This window comes from Mycetomoellerius zeteki, unplaced genomic scaffold (assembly GCF_001594055.1).
Source record: "Mycetomoellerius zeteki isolate Tzet28-1 unplaced genomic scaffold, Tzet1.0 scaffold135, whole genome shotgun sequence".
Classification (NCBI taxonomy): domain Eukaryota; kingdom Metazoa; phylum Arthropoda; class Insecta; order Hymenoptera; family Formicidae; genus Mycetomoellerius; species Mycetomoellerius zeteki.
Window position 1 is genome coordinate 515856 of NW_017256287.1, and position 17663 is coordinate 533518.

The window sequence follows — 17663 nt, forward strand, 5'->3', positions numbered from 1 at the left end:
AGAGAGAGAGAAGAGTCTATGGAGTCTATTTCTTGAGTCATCAGGATTTAGAGGGTTGATTAATCTTAATGATAAATGTTGACGTTTAGATTAAAAAGATTTAGAAACGAAGTAGAGATTTAAAGAAGAATACACTTGAGAGAGAGGGAGAGAGATGTAAACCATGCTTAAGTAAAATTATTTTCCTTAAAAAGCTTTGTTTGTTTGCACTATTTCTTCTCCAATATTTTATTTAAAAAAAGTAAATAGCAAGATATCAAATATTATTATTATTTATTATCTTTTATCATATCTATTTTTTAAAGCAATTAGAGACCTTTTTTAAATTAAATATTAGCAATATTTGAAGTTATTAGCGATATTTTCGCGATTTATGCAATTAATTTGCGTTCAATAATATCACCTTTAATAATTCAGCATAAAGTGCTTAAATCTTCGAAATCACAGGAATGACGTCGCGATAAGAGCAGAGGTTATTCCCCAATTAAGCAGCTAACGAATATCTACTTTGCCTAAGTCCAGTCTTTCCGATTTCGGAACCCTTTTGAACGAAATAATAGTTACTCGAAATCAGCAGTCATAGCCAGGCAAGAGCGAAAGCTTCATATCCTTGCGAATTTGGCGGAAATAGTAATCGGTATGAGTGGACGGCCTCTCCGACCGCTGGCAAATCAAAGTTTTGCCGGTATTAAATGCTAATGAGAACCGGCCACATAATGGCTCGTGTGTGCAGCCTGACGAACGCTCGAATTAGAGGCGAGAGTTGGTAGCAAGAGAGGGATATACCTATCCTCTCAGCATCATGGGGACGGAAACGGATCGAAGGTGAGTTGAGTGCAGAGAGGTGAGGAGGCTGGAGAATTCTCTCGCCTGGAAATGCTCGCTGGTCCTTGAGCTGATTAAATTCTTTCCGCCGTGATTGCTGATCTCTGACATTTTCATAGGTCGAGGATTCGGTGAGTTCGCTATGGACTGAGCTGAAAAAACATCGTGTGTGTATTATTGTTGGATTTAATTATTTTTAAATCATTTTTAAATACCTCATTAGCTTTTGAAAAGAAAAAAAAAAGAGAAGAGATACCGAAATACCTTGCGAGGGTATATTAAACTTTAATCCTGCTGATTTGTCTAAGTTTATCCAAAATGTAATTTACTATCTTACTAATATTTTATTCAAAAAAATTTTTTTTTGATATTTGATGATTTTGTCTATTAATATAAAATCTTTTTTCTGTAAAAAAATCTTTCATTTTTAGAGTCTTTTTAATCAAATTGACCTAAACGATATGATCATATAAGAAAGAACAGCTCTACAGAATTATTAAACTTTATACACCTTACAATTGTGTCAATATGGTCTTTCAAAAAATGAAATTCTTCGAGATTTATTTGGATTAAAATATAATTCGCACTTTTTGGGTGGATCTTTTCAGGATTCTTATTGAAAAATAGCATAAATTTGATCAAAGATGATGAAAATTTTTTTTCTTTTTTAAGGAAATGTCTAGATCTGTTAAAAAAATGTTTTGGAAAATTCTGAGGAAGTTATTATTCGGGAACGTGTATGCGATTTTTCGGAAGTTAATATATTTTTTATTGCGACCTTTGTATCTACACGATATACGTGCCGGAGTTTGCTCGGTTCTCGTCGGCCTGGCAGAACTTTAAATTCTCGTGCCACCTCGCTTAATCCACGGCTTAAAGAGCTTAACCCCACGAATACCTCGTCAGAGCCTCCCTCGACGGCGGTCGTCGCGGTGCCAGAGAGCAGGTTTATTAGCGCGCGGATTTCGAAATTCTTTTCATCCCCGGTCGGGACACGGGGCCACCCACGCCGTTTACATAAGCGAGTTCCCTGGATTGCCTTTTTGATATGTAGATAAGGGGGTGGTACCGCTTTTACGCCGTTTACGCCTCGCCGCGGGTTAAAGAGAAGGCCGGAATCCCGTTCCCAATACCTTGCAACAGCTTCAGTTAGCGTCGTTCTAGGGCTTGACAGACGTCTTTGGAAAGCGTTACGAAAATGTATTCCATCGCGACAATGTGCAATAACTGCGACGATTCCAACTAAGTATTTGCGAGCAATAAGTCTTAGAAACGATATTAACAATAAGATGTATCATAAAATTGTTGAAAGATGAATGCAAAAATTTAAAAATAGCATTAAAAAATAAAATTTATAGTCTTAAAAATGTAAAATATGTAAAAATACGAGATTTGTCGGTACGTTTGAAGTAGTTATACAGTGTTTTCTTATAATTATGCTTGCGTGGATACGATCCCGTGTAGAATGTTGTAATTTTGATTTCCTCCAAGGAAATCTCTTAAGGCAGACGCGATAATCGACGAGGTTCTGGCGCCGCACGTGAATGTTCGCAGAACGAAGGGCGGGATAGGGTCAAGGAGTTATGGTTGGGTGAGTATGGTCGGGATATAAACAAATTACACGCAAACGGTTTCTTGACGGTAATTAGCGGTAAATCTTGTTTAGCAAGTTTACACAAAATCCAGAGCAAGAATATAGATGAACGTAAAAATTAATGAACGCAGAGATGGAAGAATAGTTACAAAATAGATATGATATAAAAATTTTTATACATCTCGTTACAATTGTTGGATCATTTTTTTCTTGTGAAACGCCAAAATTATTGCAAGAGAATAATCACGTTAATTTCTTCGCATTTATCCACCAAGAAGTCGTCGCTCGTTAAAGTCCGTCATTCGATAGAAATAGGGAGCTCGATAAAAGGATAAATGACTGGTTCGCTCATGAGATAGTTCCTCGTTGGTGTTGGATTCTCATGGGACTTAACAGCGGAGAAGCGTGATCAGCTGCCAAGGAAAAGAGGAGGAAGAACGAGCGAGGGATTGGTGCTTTTCTGTCCCTGTCGCTTCTCAATTATTGGCCCGCTTCACTGTGTATAGAATCGTTCATTTACTTCCATTATTCAGGATAAACAGATTAGCTTCGTACTTAGCTCCTTTTCAGGCAGCCACATGTGCGTTCACACAATTTGGCAATTTCTTCTTTTCCTATATCCGCAATTGGCTTTCGATAAAGATTTTTCGGCAAAAAGAGTATTTTTGACATAAAGTATTAACATAGTAATTGGATCAATTGTATAAAAAGTAATTTCTAATATTTTTGTCATAAAAACTATTATAGTTGTTGAATGTAGAATCGCGTATTTGCACTGCTTCGTGTGATTTTCATTTTGTGCAACGGCGACTTTCGCAAGCCGATTGCGATGGGTTTCCGCAATTAGAATGGGAGTAGCGGGTATCAAAGGCGGCTCATGTGGAAGATGCCAAATTTCATCGGAAGCCACGTGGTGACGAAACGAAGAGAAATACGCGTTGGCAGGCGGAGAGAGTTGCTCGGTCCGAGTTTGCGAGCTCCAAGCCAAGGGGATTGCCGTATATTAAAGTACTTTTTGGCTCCCCCTTTCGTTACCCCTGCCCCGATCTACACCTCTGGACCTGGAACCCTCTGGCATCCGCTGTGTCTTGCTTTTTCCTTCTTGTGCAGGATCTCTCATCGTTTCCTTCTCGTTAGCCATTCGGTCCACGAGCAATCGTAAGCTCCATCTAAGCTTGCTGCCTATTTCGCACGATGTTTCGTAGCTGCTTATAATACTTGAGCGGCCCTTAACTTTTCGCCGACGAGACTACCGATAATATCTGGCGCATGCGTATGATATTTATATGATGTTGAACGCAATGTTTTACTTTGAAAAAAAATTAAAAATGATATTAGAAGGAAAATAAGTAATACATAAAAAAGAAAAATTAATATCAGACTTTTTAAACTATGAAACGTATAATATAAAACTTTTGTTTGACTTAATGCGATATTATAATTTATTTCAAAACACACGAAAAGGACAGTTTTGTTGAAGTATCTAAACTTTAGCTAGATATATATCTAAAAATAATTTTTTGGACCATTAAAATAATTATGTAGGACGCTCAAACTGTTTGTTAGAATGTTAAAACTTTTTGTAGTATTACTTATGTTTGAGATTCCTATGTTATTTTGGCCTAACAAAATTATTTTAGAATCTAGCTATTATAAATTTGTAGGTACTTTAGCAAAATTGTTCTTTCAATGTAGGAATTAGTTTCTTAACTTTTATTTTTAAGTTAGTATTGCAGAAAATAATTCATGTGTGACTGTAAACATTTGCTATATTTTGAAAATATTTTTTGCAAGTCTATATCTAAATGTTGCTTACTTCTTCATTACGTACCTTGTTTTTAGTTTAAAATAATTTTGTATTAAATGTTGAACGACAAATCGAGAAGAAAATTTCTATACAGAAGAGTAAAGGCAAATGAAAGGATCGCATCAGCAAGACGAATTTGTGTCCTTGAATGACGAGATCAAAAATTTCGAGATGGAATCACACGAAACGCTAATCCGTGGACCGAGGCAACATCCATCGGAGGGAGCTCCTTTTGGTGCCATTAGTCATTAGTGATTCTAAAAGCTCCCAGGGTAGAATATTACGGTGGTAGCCACGGCGGCTTTTACCATACTTCAGCTTTATGTGAGGCTCATTCATCAAAACCCAACAAGCCCAACGGCTTCGTGGGTACGTGGGACGGCAATGGCTCGTACATTGCGGCGAGCTACTTATGATTTGCGATCCTGCGGCATCAGATATTTTGAAAACGACTAAAGAAGAATATGTACTTTAATAAATATGTTGCAAAATTATTTACATACATTCTTTCTTATAAATGTACAACATGTTATGTATATATATACGTACATATTTATATGTGTAAATAGTTCATTTATATATTTATGTATTTATTTGTTATATGCATTAAAATGAAAGTTTATTGGAGACATATAAAATTGTAAAAAATCATAATGTTTAAAAAGAGGCATACATTTCTAAGTCAGCCCAGTTCAATTAGTTAAGTAAATTTGTCTTGCATGGCTGCAAAGAATGAGAAATAAGTATTACGAAATTATATCAGAAGAAAATTAGAATCTGCTAAAAATGTAAAGAAAAGTTGTCGGTTTAGATATAAGTTGCGCGGTTTCTTTTACGCTCACATCGCAGGAAATCATCTTGTCGTGGAAAGATGTAGAAAAGGTGAGAAGCTGTCAACTCTGTCACGCATCCAATGGACCATACAGGCGCCCCATTACTCCGAGGCTCCAGAGAGAAATAATAAAAATGCCATTAGTGTCTCGCCGTCCCATGATGCTCGACGATGTGAGCGTTTCACCCCAGATTTCGGAACGATACATCTCATCCCCTTCGACCACTTTAACGTCTTTGTCACGGACTCTCCTACTTGACGAGGTTAATCCTTCTTTCTTGCCTTCAGTTTTCCTACGTTCCTTCTTTTTCTCCTCGGTCCAGCGATCGAGGCTGGACGGCCTTAAAATCAGTTCACGAGCTGGAACGAAAATAATTGCACCGTGATTCTTCCTACTTGTTCGTCTTTTCGTCTCTCTCTTCCCTTCCTCTCTCTCTCTCTCTTTCTTTCTCTTTCTCTCTATTTTCTTCTGTCGCTCACACGCCCTCCTCTTCAATCCAGAACCGAAAGTATATAAATTCCCAGGCGGGATAGTCGTTGAAAAATAAAGATAAAAATCTCATGGCGTCCGGGTTGAATAGGAGAAACGGTGGAAAAAGGCAAATTTACGAATAAACACATCCGTGCCTCTTTATGATGGCACTTTGTGAATCCACCCCGTCCGACGCAGTTGTGTGCCGCGCGCATTATTAACTCAACCACCGGAAAATGTCAACGTAGGCAGCCCTTTTCTTATCTCTTTGCTTTTCTTTATTTTACCACTGCTGGCACCCTCTTCATCTTGCTCTTTATCTTTATCGTTTTGTCCGACCTCGTGCGACTCGGTGAATCCAATCTGAAAATGATACCTTCCTCTGATTATTATCATAAAATATCTTCTGCATGTTCACCGTCTTCCTTGAAATATACCTTTCAAGCATAGCTATAGAAACTATTAAATATTTTGACAAATATGTTAAAATTATCACAATATTCTTGTTTAAAAGAATATTATAATTATTACAAATATAGAGAGAAATGCAGAGAATACGTATATATCTAATATACTTTGAATCTTATATATAATCGATATAACTATCCGCTTTAAATGTCTGATAATGTTAAGTTCTCTCCTTTAAGGAAACGGAAATCGCAAAATCGGTTTACGTATGCGCGATTTCAAATAGACGACTCGGTACGCGGAGATACGATATCGGATTTCCAAACGTTTTAATCACCGTTTTTCTTTTTCCCGTCGCGATTCCTTTTCTCTCCAGTGGGGGGAGTTCTTCCGCGGAAAGGAGTTATCACCGAAGGAAGCTACGGGCAACCGACGGTTGGCGTAGACCCGGAAAAGGGCTGGAGGCGCCCAGCGGGGGTTAAAACGACCCCCGCAGCCGGGGCTGAAGTCTGAAAGATAAGGTGCCCCTCTCTTCTCTCGGCCTCCTAGATTATGGAATGGCACTTTAATTACACTAATGGGAGAACCAAATGTTAATTACAATTCGAAGTCTAAAAGAGAGACGATTCGCGGGTCTAAGAAAGAGAAGCTCGGCAAGACGGAGGAAAAGATAGAGACTGCGTGAGAGGGGATGGTCCAGGAAAAGAACGAGATGAGATTTGCCTGCGAGAGGAGGGTTGCCTTCTGTGATTAGTATTATTTAATTAAAAATGCCCGATCTCTCACTATTATCCCTTCGCGTAATGTCACGCGACAAGATTTGAAAATTCGTTGGCGAGAAGTCGATTATTTCGTGTTATTACATCGGCATTCATTGTGCTCATATCGATTTGTAAAATCATCATAATATACGTCGTCATTTAAACTGTGTATCATATGAAAATGGCGGTGCAAGTATCATTTCGTCATAGTACGTAATAGTTTTCATCTCTTTAACAAGTTATAAATATTTTGTCGAGATATTATCGTAATAGTATCTATCATTATAAGCATTAGCTTTCTTTTTGTTTTTCTTATCTCACAATCAGTCTTTTTTCTGTGTATATATATATATATATATAAACACGGTAGTGTGTTGCTGCGCTTGGCGCCGAGACACTACTGTCTCCTGATATATATATATATATATATATACGTATACACACATAAATATGTTATTAAATTCTACTTTGTTCTCTTCATGATTATATTATATTTTCTTGTGTACAAACTTGTCTTTTAATTAATATTTTCTGATGATATAAAAATAAAGTTTTAAATTAAGGTATAATTTTATTTTTTCACATATTTTTAATATTCCGAAATTTTATAGAAAATTATAGTTTAGTTTAATAAAAAATACATTAATGTCTAAAAGGAGTATGGAAAAGTGGGAAAATTTTGTGGTACAATCAATTTCTACATACAAAACCATTTTCTACTTTTTAACCAGGATTCACTCATTCAGCAATTTGATTTTGGTTAGATTTCTTCATATTTTACCTCATATTACGTCTATATCAAGTTTCATGACGTTTAATTTGAACGGTGTACTAATAATTTTCTCAATTTTCCATACTCCTTTGTGAAATTATTTTTTGAAAAAATTAAATTTTCTTGGTTGTCTTTTACAAGCATGCATTAGAAATTTTTCCAGTGTTTGCCAGTGTTGATGTCAACATGAATTCTTAATGTCAACGTGATAACGTCCAAACAACGGTGATGACGATGACGACGAGTATCGATGAGAGACGATGCGGGCGTCAAGCGAGTTTCAATTTAAAGTTGGACGAACGTGTCGAGATTTCAATGTACAAAATGCGTATGCTAAACTCTTGGCACCCCTCGTGGCGCGCTCCCGCTTCTCTCCGTCTTCTCGGGGCTGAGAGCTCCGACAGCCGGGGCCCTTGACGGGCGCCGCCGGTGGACAAGGTCCACGCCGACGTTGCGACGGCAAAAATCAGCAAGTCTGATCAGTGGCGCCAAGTAGAAAGGGGCGCAAGTAGAACGCCGCTTGTTGTAGAATGCCCGCACGCGGGACATTCGTCCCGCGTGCACTTTGAAGTTCGTGCCCCAAAGGACAAATTACTTTTTCGAGGCGGTCACCCGGCCTTGAAACCCTTACAGAGCGCCCTTAGATCCCTTTAATGATCGCGACTGCCGATCGAAGGTAATGCATATCAATGGACGGGACGACGAAACAAACGTCCGATACGCCGATAGTTCCTAATGACTTTCTGAATTTTACTTTTTAAAATGTCTTCCTCCGCGTCGCGACTCGCCTTTTGAGCATACTCACGATATTATTACCGTGATTCAAAGGCTCAATATAAACTTTATAACGTTGACTGGAATTACGGGTGCATCTCAATACAGCTTCAAAGGATATTATTCTTCAGTTGATATATATTTCGTTAGAGAGAGAAAGAGAGGTCTTTATAATAGTACATATACATATTACAATTTTTAAAGACATACGTTGCTGTTATACATTATATATTTATTTTTTATTGTAAAATATTACGATTTAAAAGTTATTACTTATAAAATTGTTTTACTATTAGTTTTACTATTAATTGTTTTACTATTGTTCCTATCTTGTTAATTTTCTGATATCAAATATTGAAAAAATATTTTTTTTTTGACTTAAGAACAGTTTTTTGCATATAATATGAAACAAAAGTTCAACTTTCCAAGTTATATATGTATTCATTGTTAACCAACGTATAAAATATATCCATCTATGTTTGTGCATACTCGTATATGTACACACTGAATTGTCAGAAAGACGAAATAGATCGAAAAAGACGCTTCGATAGTGAGACTCTGTCTTAGATCGGCGAGAAGTTTCGCTTCAGGAGTTGGATTACCGCGCGGCTACGGGTGGATTTGAAAATTGTGGGACCCCCAGGGCTCCCGCAGAGGACGGTATGGCAGGGTAGAGCGTGATTGATTTTGCATACGACACAGATTGGACAGGTTTGAGAAATTGGACTGGCTTTCTGGTTTGGCCTCCTATCTCTCTTTCTTCATTGCTCTTGCCTGTTTCTACCCTTTCTTTCTCTATCTTTCCTTTTCCATCATTTTCCTTCCTTTTGCACTATGATACATTCGGGATACATTCGGACCCTGTGTTCGTGTGTATGTTACACGTGTGCGTGCATGTAACTCGCATATACTCGCAATATCACCGTGCGTATTTCTACGCGGGTCGAAGAAGGGTTCCCTCTCGTATCTCTCGCAGGGAACGTCGAAGGGGATTGGCCTTGAACGAGCGATTTGTGCGATCTTCGAGGATGTATTTATGAGCATTCTAGCCACCCCCGCCTGAACTTTCATATTACGCTCGCCATTTTAGAGTCAGTCTTGCGTGCTGTAAGTTATCGTACACAATACGCGTACACATTTCTTAGTTGTTATTCCTTCATTAAATGTTCTTTTATAGCGATTTTATAAAATGTAATATAAATATTAACAAACGATATATTTTTGTTAATGGGTTCGGTTTTCTTGTTAAATCCATACGAAAGAATGGTTTTGCTGAAGTATGTAAAAATTTAATTAGGTACAGATTTGAAAATAATATTTTGTTGGAATATGAAAATAATTATGTAGGATACTTTAGCAGGATGATAATGTAAAAAGTTCTGACATCCTAACAACCAGTTTCAGCATCCTACATAATTATTTTGATAATGTAACAAAATTATTTTTTATCTGATACGTATATCTAGTTAAAATTTTAAGTATTTATTATTATAAAATAATTTTTTCCACGCATTATAATATATGTATGTTGTTGGAAGAGGGGATCCTTCTGTATACTCTATAAATTTTTTCATCGAAATATTTACATTACATTGAATATTTTTCGTTTGTTTTGGCGCAAAATAAAAAATATAGTATTGACGAAACTTGAAATTTTTCACGGTAGATGGAAAACGTGCAAAATACGCGTCTCAAAGCAGTACAACGTGTGATCATGCGGGAAGGCTAAGGAGGGATTGTTGAGCCATTCGGGGCCGCTCTCGTCTGGCGTTATCCGCCGACGTCGGAGTGGATAACAGGCCGAACGATTTATTCTAAACCTTTATCCGGGGGCGCCCTCCAAATTTATGAAAGAAGACGCCCGTTTAACCGACTCGCTCAGTCATCCCTCACCGCGGTGGTGAAGCTACCCTTCCCTCGCCTGTCTTCCACGCCTCTCTCCGTTACTCTCACGGAGCTCCATCTCGCTTCGGTTTCTCCCTCGGCTTGGCTCGACTCTCCCGCTGTGCTCGCATGTCAGCCCTTTATTTTATACCGAAGCGAGTCAGTCCGATTTGGTCCTAATATTAAAGGGGATATCTTGGCCTCAGCACGTGATCGGGATGCCAAATCTCTTCGATACGATTGCAATTCTAGTCCTCTTCGAGCTTCGGACAGCTGCGAGTCGTGTCTCTTCTCGATAGTTACATTTACATATTAATTAATTGAATTTCAACAACTATTTCTTTATTAATTAAATAACCAAAAAGCAGTTATATCCAAAAAGAAAAAGAAATGAGATATTGCAAATTATAAATTTCTTAGTTTCTTGGTTACAAATTGAATACCTTAAAAATGTGCTGAAATAGTTAGAGTAAACTTTTTAAAATCAAGAGAAAAAAAATGGGTTTAATTCTAAAAGACAACTATTGTAAGGAAAAAAGTACAAAAGCAGTTAAATCTCTACTGTTGCAAATACTGTTACATATATCCATTAGACATATTTAATAAAAATAGCAGACGCTTGTTCCAAAATCAGCTAAAATCTTTTTTTTTTCAGCTGCAAGATCAGTCAAGTGCATTCTATTTTAATAAATAGAAACCTTTTTTAATAAATAAAAATTTTCTTATGTCATATTATATACGTTTTATTAATTAAATAAAAAAATTTTTTCTTAATTAAAAAAAAAGATTTGATTGATAATTTGAATGAGAAAGATTATATAAGTTCATTCGCTCTCGCCACAAACGTTTCAAGTGGAGAAAACGGCTTTCACCAATAGGCTATTCAATTGTACTATGTATAATATACATTGTAAATATGAAAAGTGAAGTTTCTATAAATACACACATTATTTTGTAATAACTGTGCATATTTATACAAATATAAATGTACGTAAAAAATATCTAATCGTAAGCAAAAAAAAATAAGAACAAAATTAAGATATATCGTTACGCATGAATAAAAAATAGAATATTTGTCCTAGTTTTAGTATATACACGACATTGATTTATATTTTGTTGTTGCGTGTGGAATTGGACATTAAGCTAAATTTATATGTTTTCTCTCAAGAAATGGTATTGATTTTACAAAATGACACTTCACTTACAATGTCCTAATAATAACGATCAAAATAATGGATTCGAACGTTGTCATTTGCTGTTCACGAGTGAATTATTCGCTCGTTTTATAATTCAAAATAGCACACTTAGGTTCAACTTTAGTCACGACACATCTGTCTTTCTGCATTACAAAACTCATTCTTAATATAGTACAAGTAATTAAAGAAATGCTTTGCTTATAAATTAGGATTGACGTCGGAGGAATAATTTCACGTAATTCGTTTCCTTTTGCAGTTATACCTGAGTAAAACACGGCAGGCTGCCTTCTCGACCGATTTGCAGCAGTCTCTCTCACGAACAGTCAGTCCAACCGCACGCCAGCAAGGTAAGTTTTTACATTACTATTTTTGCATCACGCGAGCTATTTTCCTTCCCGCTCTCTCTTTCTTTTCTCTTTCCATATTTTCGCGACCAAATGAAAAATGATTTATTGCGCAATATCATTCGGCTTACGCTAGAATGGTCCTAGCCGTTTTTTCATTGCTTAATATCCGAACGATCTATTTTCCTTTCTCGTGAGAGAATGCATCCCAATGTACCGAGAAGATAGACGCAAGGAAATATTAAATAGACGTAAAGCTTTAGTAAGAATTTTGATTTATATACATATGATATAATTAAAAATATGATATTTATACAATACATAAAGAGTAAAAAAATATATTATTTATTGATGAATATTATATTTACTTATATAAACTTATATAAACTTATATAATATGTATATATTCCGTTTCTTTATTAAAGTCATTGTTTTGCAATAACATTTCAGATCTTGGTGGTCCAATTATGGCGAATTTTAACTTAGAAATCTTCAGGACGTTCGCCGCTATAGAGTGAATCTATACAAAACAGATCATATGAAAAATTAACAAAGTGGCAGCTATTATTGCAGTTTCTATTAGTAAAAAATTCAGTTATATTTTTTTACTCATTATATGCTGTATAAATATCGCTCAAAACTTTCATACGTTTAATTCATCATAAAAAATTGTCACAAACAAGCAGTCTGATTTTTCAGTTTCCTTAATAATTTACGAGCTAAATATTCATATTGAAAAAATCTTTTTTGTATGATATCGAATATATAATATCTTCTATCAAAGGAGAAGTTTTGAAACGTTCAGTATTAGAATTATCTATTGTTCATGAATACATGATCATTTTACTACTTTTTATGTCTTACGATTTTCATAGGCTCAATTATACAACAATAGGAACGATGCTCGAAAGTACTTGCGGCACTTTTGTTACATATGGTCTCTCAATATAGAATCGCATAAATAATTTAACAATATGGGAAATTGATATGATTGTGTTTCCTAAGAAGAACGTCCTGCTTCCAGTAAGACGCGCGTGGAATTTAAGAACATCACGACAATGGTATAGGAGCTTTCGTTTGGAGCAAAAATCGTGTCGAAAGTGATCTCTCATAATAATGGCACTTACTACGATCAAACTTTCTTCTTTCCCCTTCGTAGAAAATAGTTGTGAACGAGCACGCCGCCGTCTATATGCGGGTCGCGATTATAAGCGATCTCGATCACTTTCTGTCTATGCGTTATGGTTGAATTATCGTCGACTTATTCCCCTTACCAATCACAGAGAGATTTATATCCAGAACTTTTAAGATTTTATGAAGATTATAATTATGAATACTTACTTTTGTTTATCTGGAGACACGGTAGTGTCTTGGCGATAAGACAAGCACAACGGCGTCATGGCGTGAGACCATTTATTTTATTATATGTATATACTAGAATGTTCGAACCATAATTTATTTTAAATAAGCAAAACAGGATTTGCTTCAAAGAATTTATAATTTTAAATAAAGATTGAAGTTGAATTAAATGTAAATATATGTATATATATATATATATATATAAATGTAAAAGATGAAATCAAGGGTCTAGTTTTCCGGTTAAAGTATTGCCAATCAATTTTCGCAAATCCACTTTACTACTGAATTCCGATCTGCATTGGAACCTCAAGAACCGATCAAACGGCCGGGTCTGGCGCTTTCAGAAAGACGAGCGGCGCTCGAGTACTGGAAACAAAAGCCCGGCGTTTCAATTAGGCCCTTTATTAGTTAGCGATAATAGGGCCAGCAGCGGTCGGACCGACATTGGCCTGACCGGATGGCTTGGCCGGCGCTTAACCGGAGGTTACGGTGGCTTGTTTGCGCGGATCCGGCTCTCACGATATTAAGGGCTGACTAGGCAGTCTCTCTACCTCCTTGATGTTTAGAATCACCCTTACCGGCGCTCTCGTGACCCTTTCCTGAATCCAGACTGGGAGAAATCCTCGCCGCCGGAATCCTCGCGCCTTGCTGGGCCATGCCGATTGATTTTCTTGTGCGTTGTACAAGTTCACGAGGATAAGCTGAGGAGAAGTCGAGAAACGCGGCTCTTCGACGGTGGACGGGTGGAGCGACGAGGCGCACAAGAGCAAGGAGAACCGGGGTCGAAGCGGTCGAACCAGGAGGAGGAATTTGTCGCTGAGGAGAGCAGGTCGCAGCAGTCGCCTGCGGCGAGCCGCAACGATCCTCTCGTCCCGTCTGTCGCACTTTACCGCACGATACCAGAGAGAGTGAAAGAGAAAAGGAAAGAGAGAGAGAGAGAGAGAGCGCAGCCTGCTACTGCTATTGCTACGGGACCGTTCGAAACTAACTTAGGGCCGCCGAAACTACACTCGCTTCCCGCGCCGCAAAACGAGCGGCACAGCTAACAAGGCGGGCGCACGAAATACATTGGATATTGATTCGTAAGGGAGAGACGATGGGACGAAGCACTCTGAAAATATTTCTTGAACATTTAATGCAGCGTATGATAAATAATAAATAAGATCCATGTGGCCGGATTTGCAGCTGCTAATGTTATTTGGTTTGAAATTTATGGGATAACGTATTATTGTACATTTGGATGTATCATTTCTGTCGTATATCTGTTGTCTCAGTTCCAAACGGCAGTACGTTAATATTAATCTTTAAAGCTAACATTCTAAAATTGTCTTTGATTTATCAAAATGCCGTAGTTACTTTATTTCATTTTCGATCAGAATGATTTCCGGTTTAATCTGATTCATCACGATGATTTATTAACGAGTATATCGCAATAATGACTGGTGTTCTCCATATTGTCGCATACGACTGTCCACGTGGCCTGGCAAATTGCATTTATGTCACGTCGTCTCGATCCATATAGTCCGCAAAATCGGTTTTAGTGTAAACGAGGAAAGCCGGGCTAAGGGTCTCTGACTGGGTGGGAAGGTGCGGCGGGAGAATGGCTGCGACATCTTGTATTGTCAGATCCCAACGCGACAAATTCATAATTGCGTTAATGCGGGTACGGCGAGGGTTCTTGCCGCAACCACCGCAAGGCGCGCCATGGCGTCTTGCGGCTGTAAGAGAGGACGATATAGCACACAGAAGGGGGCACGGAGGGTCGAGCGGCGGGAGGCGGAGAGCGGTCCCTTCTGGTACGGGCTCGTTAATCTTCGGAGGATTACGCCAAGGAAGTATCGCCATTGTGCCAGGCGCTCTTCTTCGAGTCGATAATTATTAATTAAATTGGCCGAACGGGCCACTCTGCAATTTATCGACTTATCGAGCACGATTTTATGGTGATTCGTGTTTTTGGAAAACAGTAACAAATTTTTTTAATAACTTTCAAATTTATTAGTAGTCAAGAATAACATGTTTATATACAAATTATATTAATATGTACATCAGATAAAGTCTCACACATTGTTAGATATTAAAGGAACAATGATAATTCAATCCCTTGAGTTATAATAACGTTATTATAATAACGTTTTGTTATTTTTAACTTCTATGTGTGTTCAAATGTAAATCAATTCATTTCTGTGGTTAGTTTCAAAGTAAACATCGCCAATATTAACGTATGCATTTAGAAATAATAAACCAAATTTGTGTCAAATTTAATAATTTTCTTGACTTAAACCATTTGACACCATTGTTTTAAAAATAACTAAAGTTGAATATAATTTGACATTATGAATTTAATAGCGCACACTCTCTGAAAGCTTTAAATATATACCTAATAATTATATTTTACGTTGAATTTTTTTCTCGTTCTTTTTCTCTATGTTATAATTTATTTTATTGTTTTTATTAAAATTAATCCTCAACTACATTTGTGTGTGTGTATGAAACTACACCTAAGTTCTAAAGAGTTCTATTTGAAGTGCAGAATGCAAGTAAACGATCACCTTACGGTGATTGATAGAGGAATATTTTGTCTTTTTTACCTACATTAATTTAGAACCTCATAGGCTTGTAGTACTAATTGTATAGATTGTACAATCGTCTAAAATTTTCTTAAAATTTTATTATTTTAATTAATTAATTTATAAAAATTTTATGATTATAATTATCATATATTCTATTTCAATCAAATACACGATTAATAAAACGCAGATGCTTTTACGATATTGCAATCAGATAGAAAAGTTCGGTTTGTATTTCTCGTGTCTGACAGGGTTAAACTAATAGTCTGGTCGTTCCCCAAGTGTTGGATACGTGCTGACCAATACTAAATGAAAGACCAGCCACGAAAAAGCTCAACTTGTAGGTGCTTCATTTCAGTTGGCTGTAGACAATTGAATCATCGTCAAATCATAGCGGGAGGGTCATCAAATCTGCACGAACGGGCATGAGAGCGCGACGAGAGAGAAAGGGTTGCGCGCCGGCCGACTCAGTCGGTCAGTCGGGGGTAAAAAGGACGGAATTGCGGAGAAAGCGGGAGAAAACGGCGACGAACGAACGGGCCGAAATAAAACAGTGATATCGAGGCATTTCACGCACGAGCGAGAGCGTTTAGCAGATTCAACGTGCGTGCCGGCACGCTGCCGTTTCCCTGCCGCGGTGAAACGTCCCTCTCTCGTTTTCCTCCCACCTCGATGGAAGCACTCTCATTCTCTCTATTTCTCTCGCTCCTCTTAGCGCGCTCTTTACCCTTTTCTCTCTTGCTCTATCACCCTCACCACGGGCCTCGCTGAAAAATACTGCTCTCGCTGACACCTGTGGCTTCGACGTTCTACATATGTACGCACGTAGCACGTCGAGTTGCCATCGTCGATGAGTGGAAGAAACGAAGGACGACGAAATTGATAGTGAATGTCGAAAATCCTCATAAAGTCCATCGAGCGTTATGTGAAGCGTGATCGGATGACGTAATCTATTTTGATTGGCACGATAAGTGTTCAATGCGGTGAGATTGAAACGATTACGTTTTATTACAACAGATTATGAAAACTTTATTCTTGAAAACGATAATTTGATATTTTCTGATTTTACTGTTTATTAAGATGCGTTGCTTTAAAAGTTTTAAAATAGCTTGGTTTGAAGTTATAATTTACTGAAATATCAAGGAATTTCTCCCAAAAAATTATTATTAAACATAAAAATTAAAAGTAAAAGGGTAATGCTTCCTATTTTGATTTTTGTAGAAAAATTTCGTATTGTTATTTAGGAGTATTCAAGATCATGACAAAAGAGAAATAAGCTCCATAAGTGATGGACTTTGCATGACTTAAGATTAATCCCTATAATTATTTGTAATTATATTTTTTTATTGTAACTCTATTCGCTTCATTTATATATATATATATAGCTTTCCGGCTAGATTACTTCTTGGATCTATATAGACCATACAGTGTTGTATGGTCTAAATAGAGCCAAGAAGTATTATTTTTGGATTTAGAGAAAAGAGATGTATATATACGAGCACAGCGTGTGAATTTTTAAAGATTCCCTCATAAAAATATCATATCCAAGCATTTCGAAAAAATTTGTGTCATCTGATAAATTGTAACGTTATAAAGATATTTATCAGATGACGCAAACTTGAATTCTTTTTGAAGTACTTTTATGTGATATTTTTGTAATGGAATCCTTAAAAATTCACGCGCTGTAGTGTATTACACAGCTTTCAGCAATTTCCAAATTCAAAAATAATTATAATATGGATATTATATGGATGAAAATAAATTACATTTTGAAGCATCGATTATTTAATTGGTAAATTAAAATCAGTTGCTAACAAAAATATCGATTTTTTAAAAAATTATATAAAAATAGGTTGTGTTTCGATATACACTTTTGAAGATCTATAGTTTACGTTGTTTATATAACGTAATATTGGCAGTGTATATCGGAATACGATCTCGTCTTACTGTTATGTATAATATAAAGCGATGTGTTTTATAAAAATTTTATAATTAGTTTATCTGATAATATCCTTTGATATGTATAGTATAACATATTTGAAGATACACACACACACACACACACACA

At 36.7% G+C, this 17663-nt stretch overlaps 1 protein-coding gene across 1 annotated transcript in view; it reads left to right on the forward strand.

Moving 5' to 3' along the window:
- LOC108731721 (uncharacterized) overlaps positions 1-17663 on the forward strand; it is a 324356-nt gene that overhangs the window by 179992 nt on the left and 126701 nt on the right. The window contains 1 exon segment of the mRNA XM_018462205.1: positions 11582-11672. Within this exon segment, the coding sequence (XP_018317707.1) occupies positions 11582-11672 (91 nt within the window).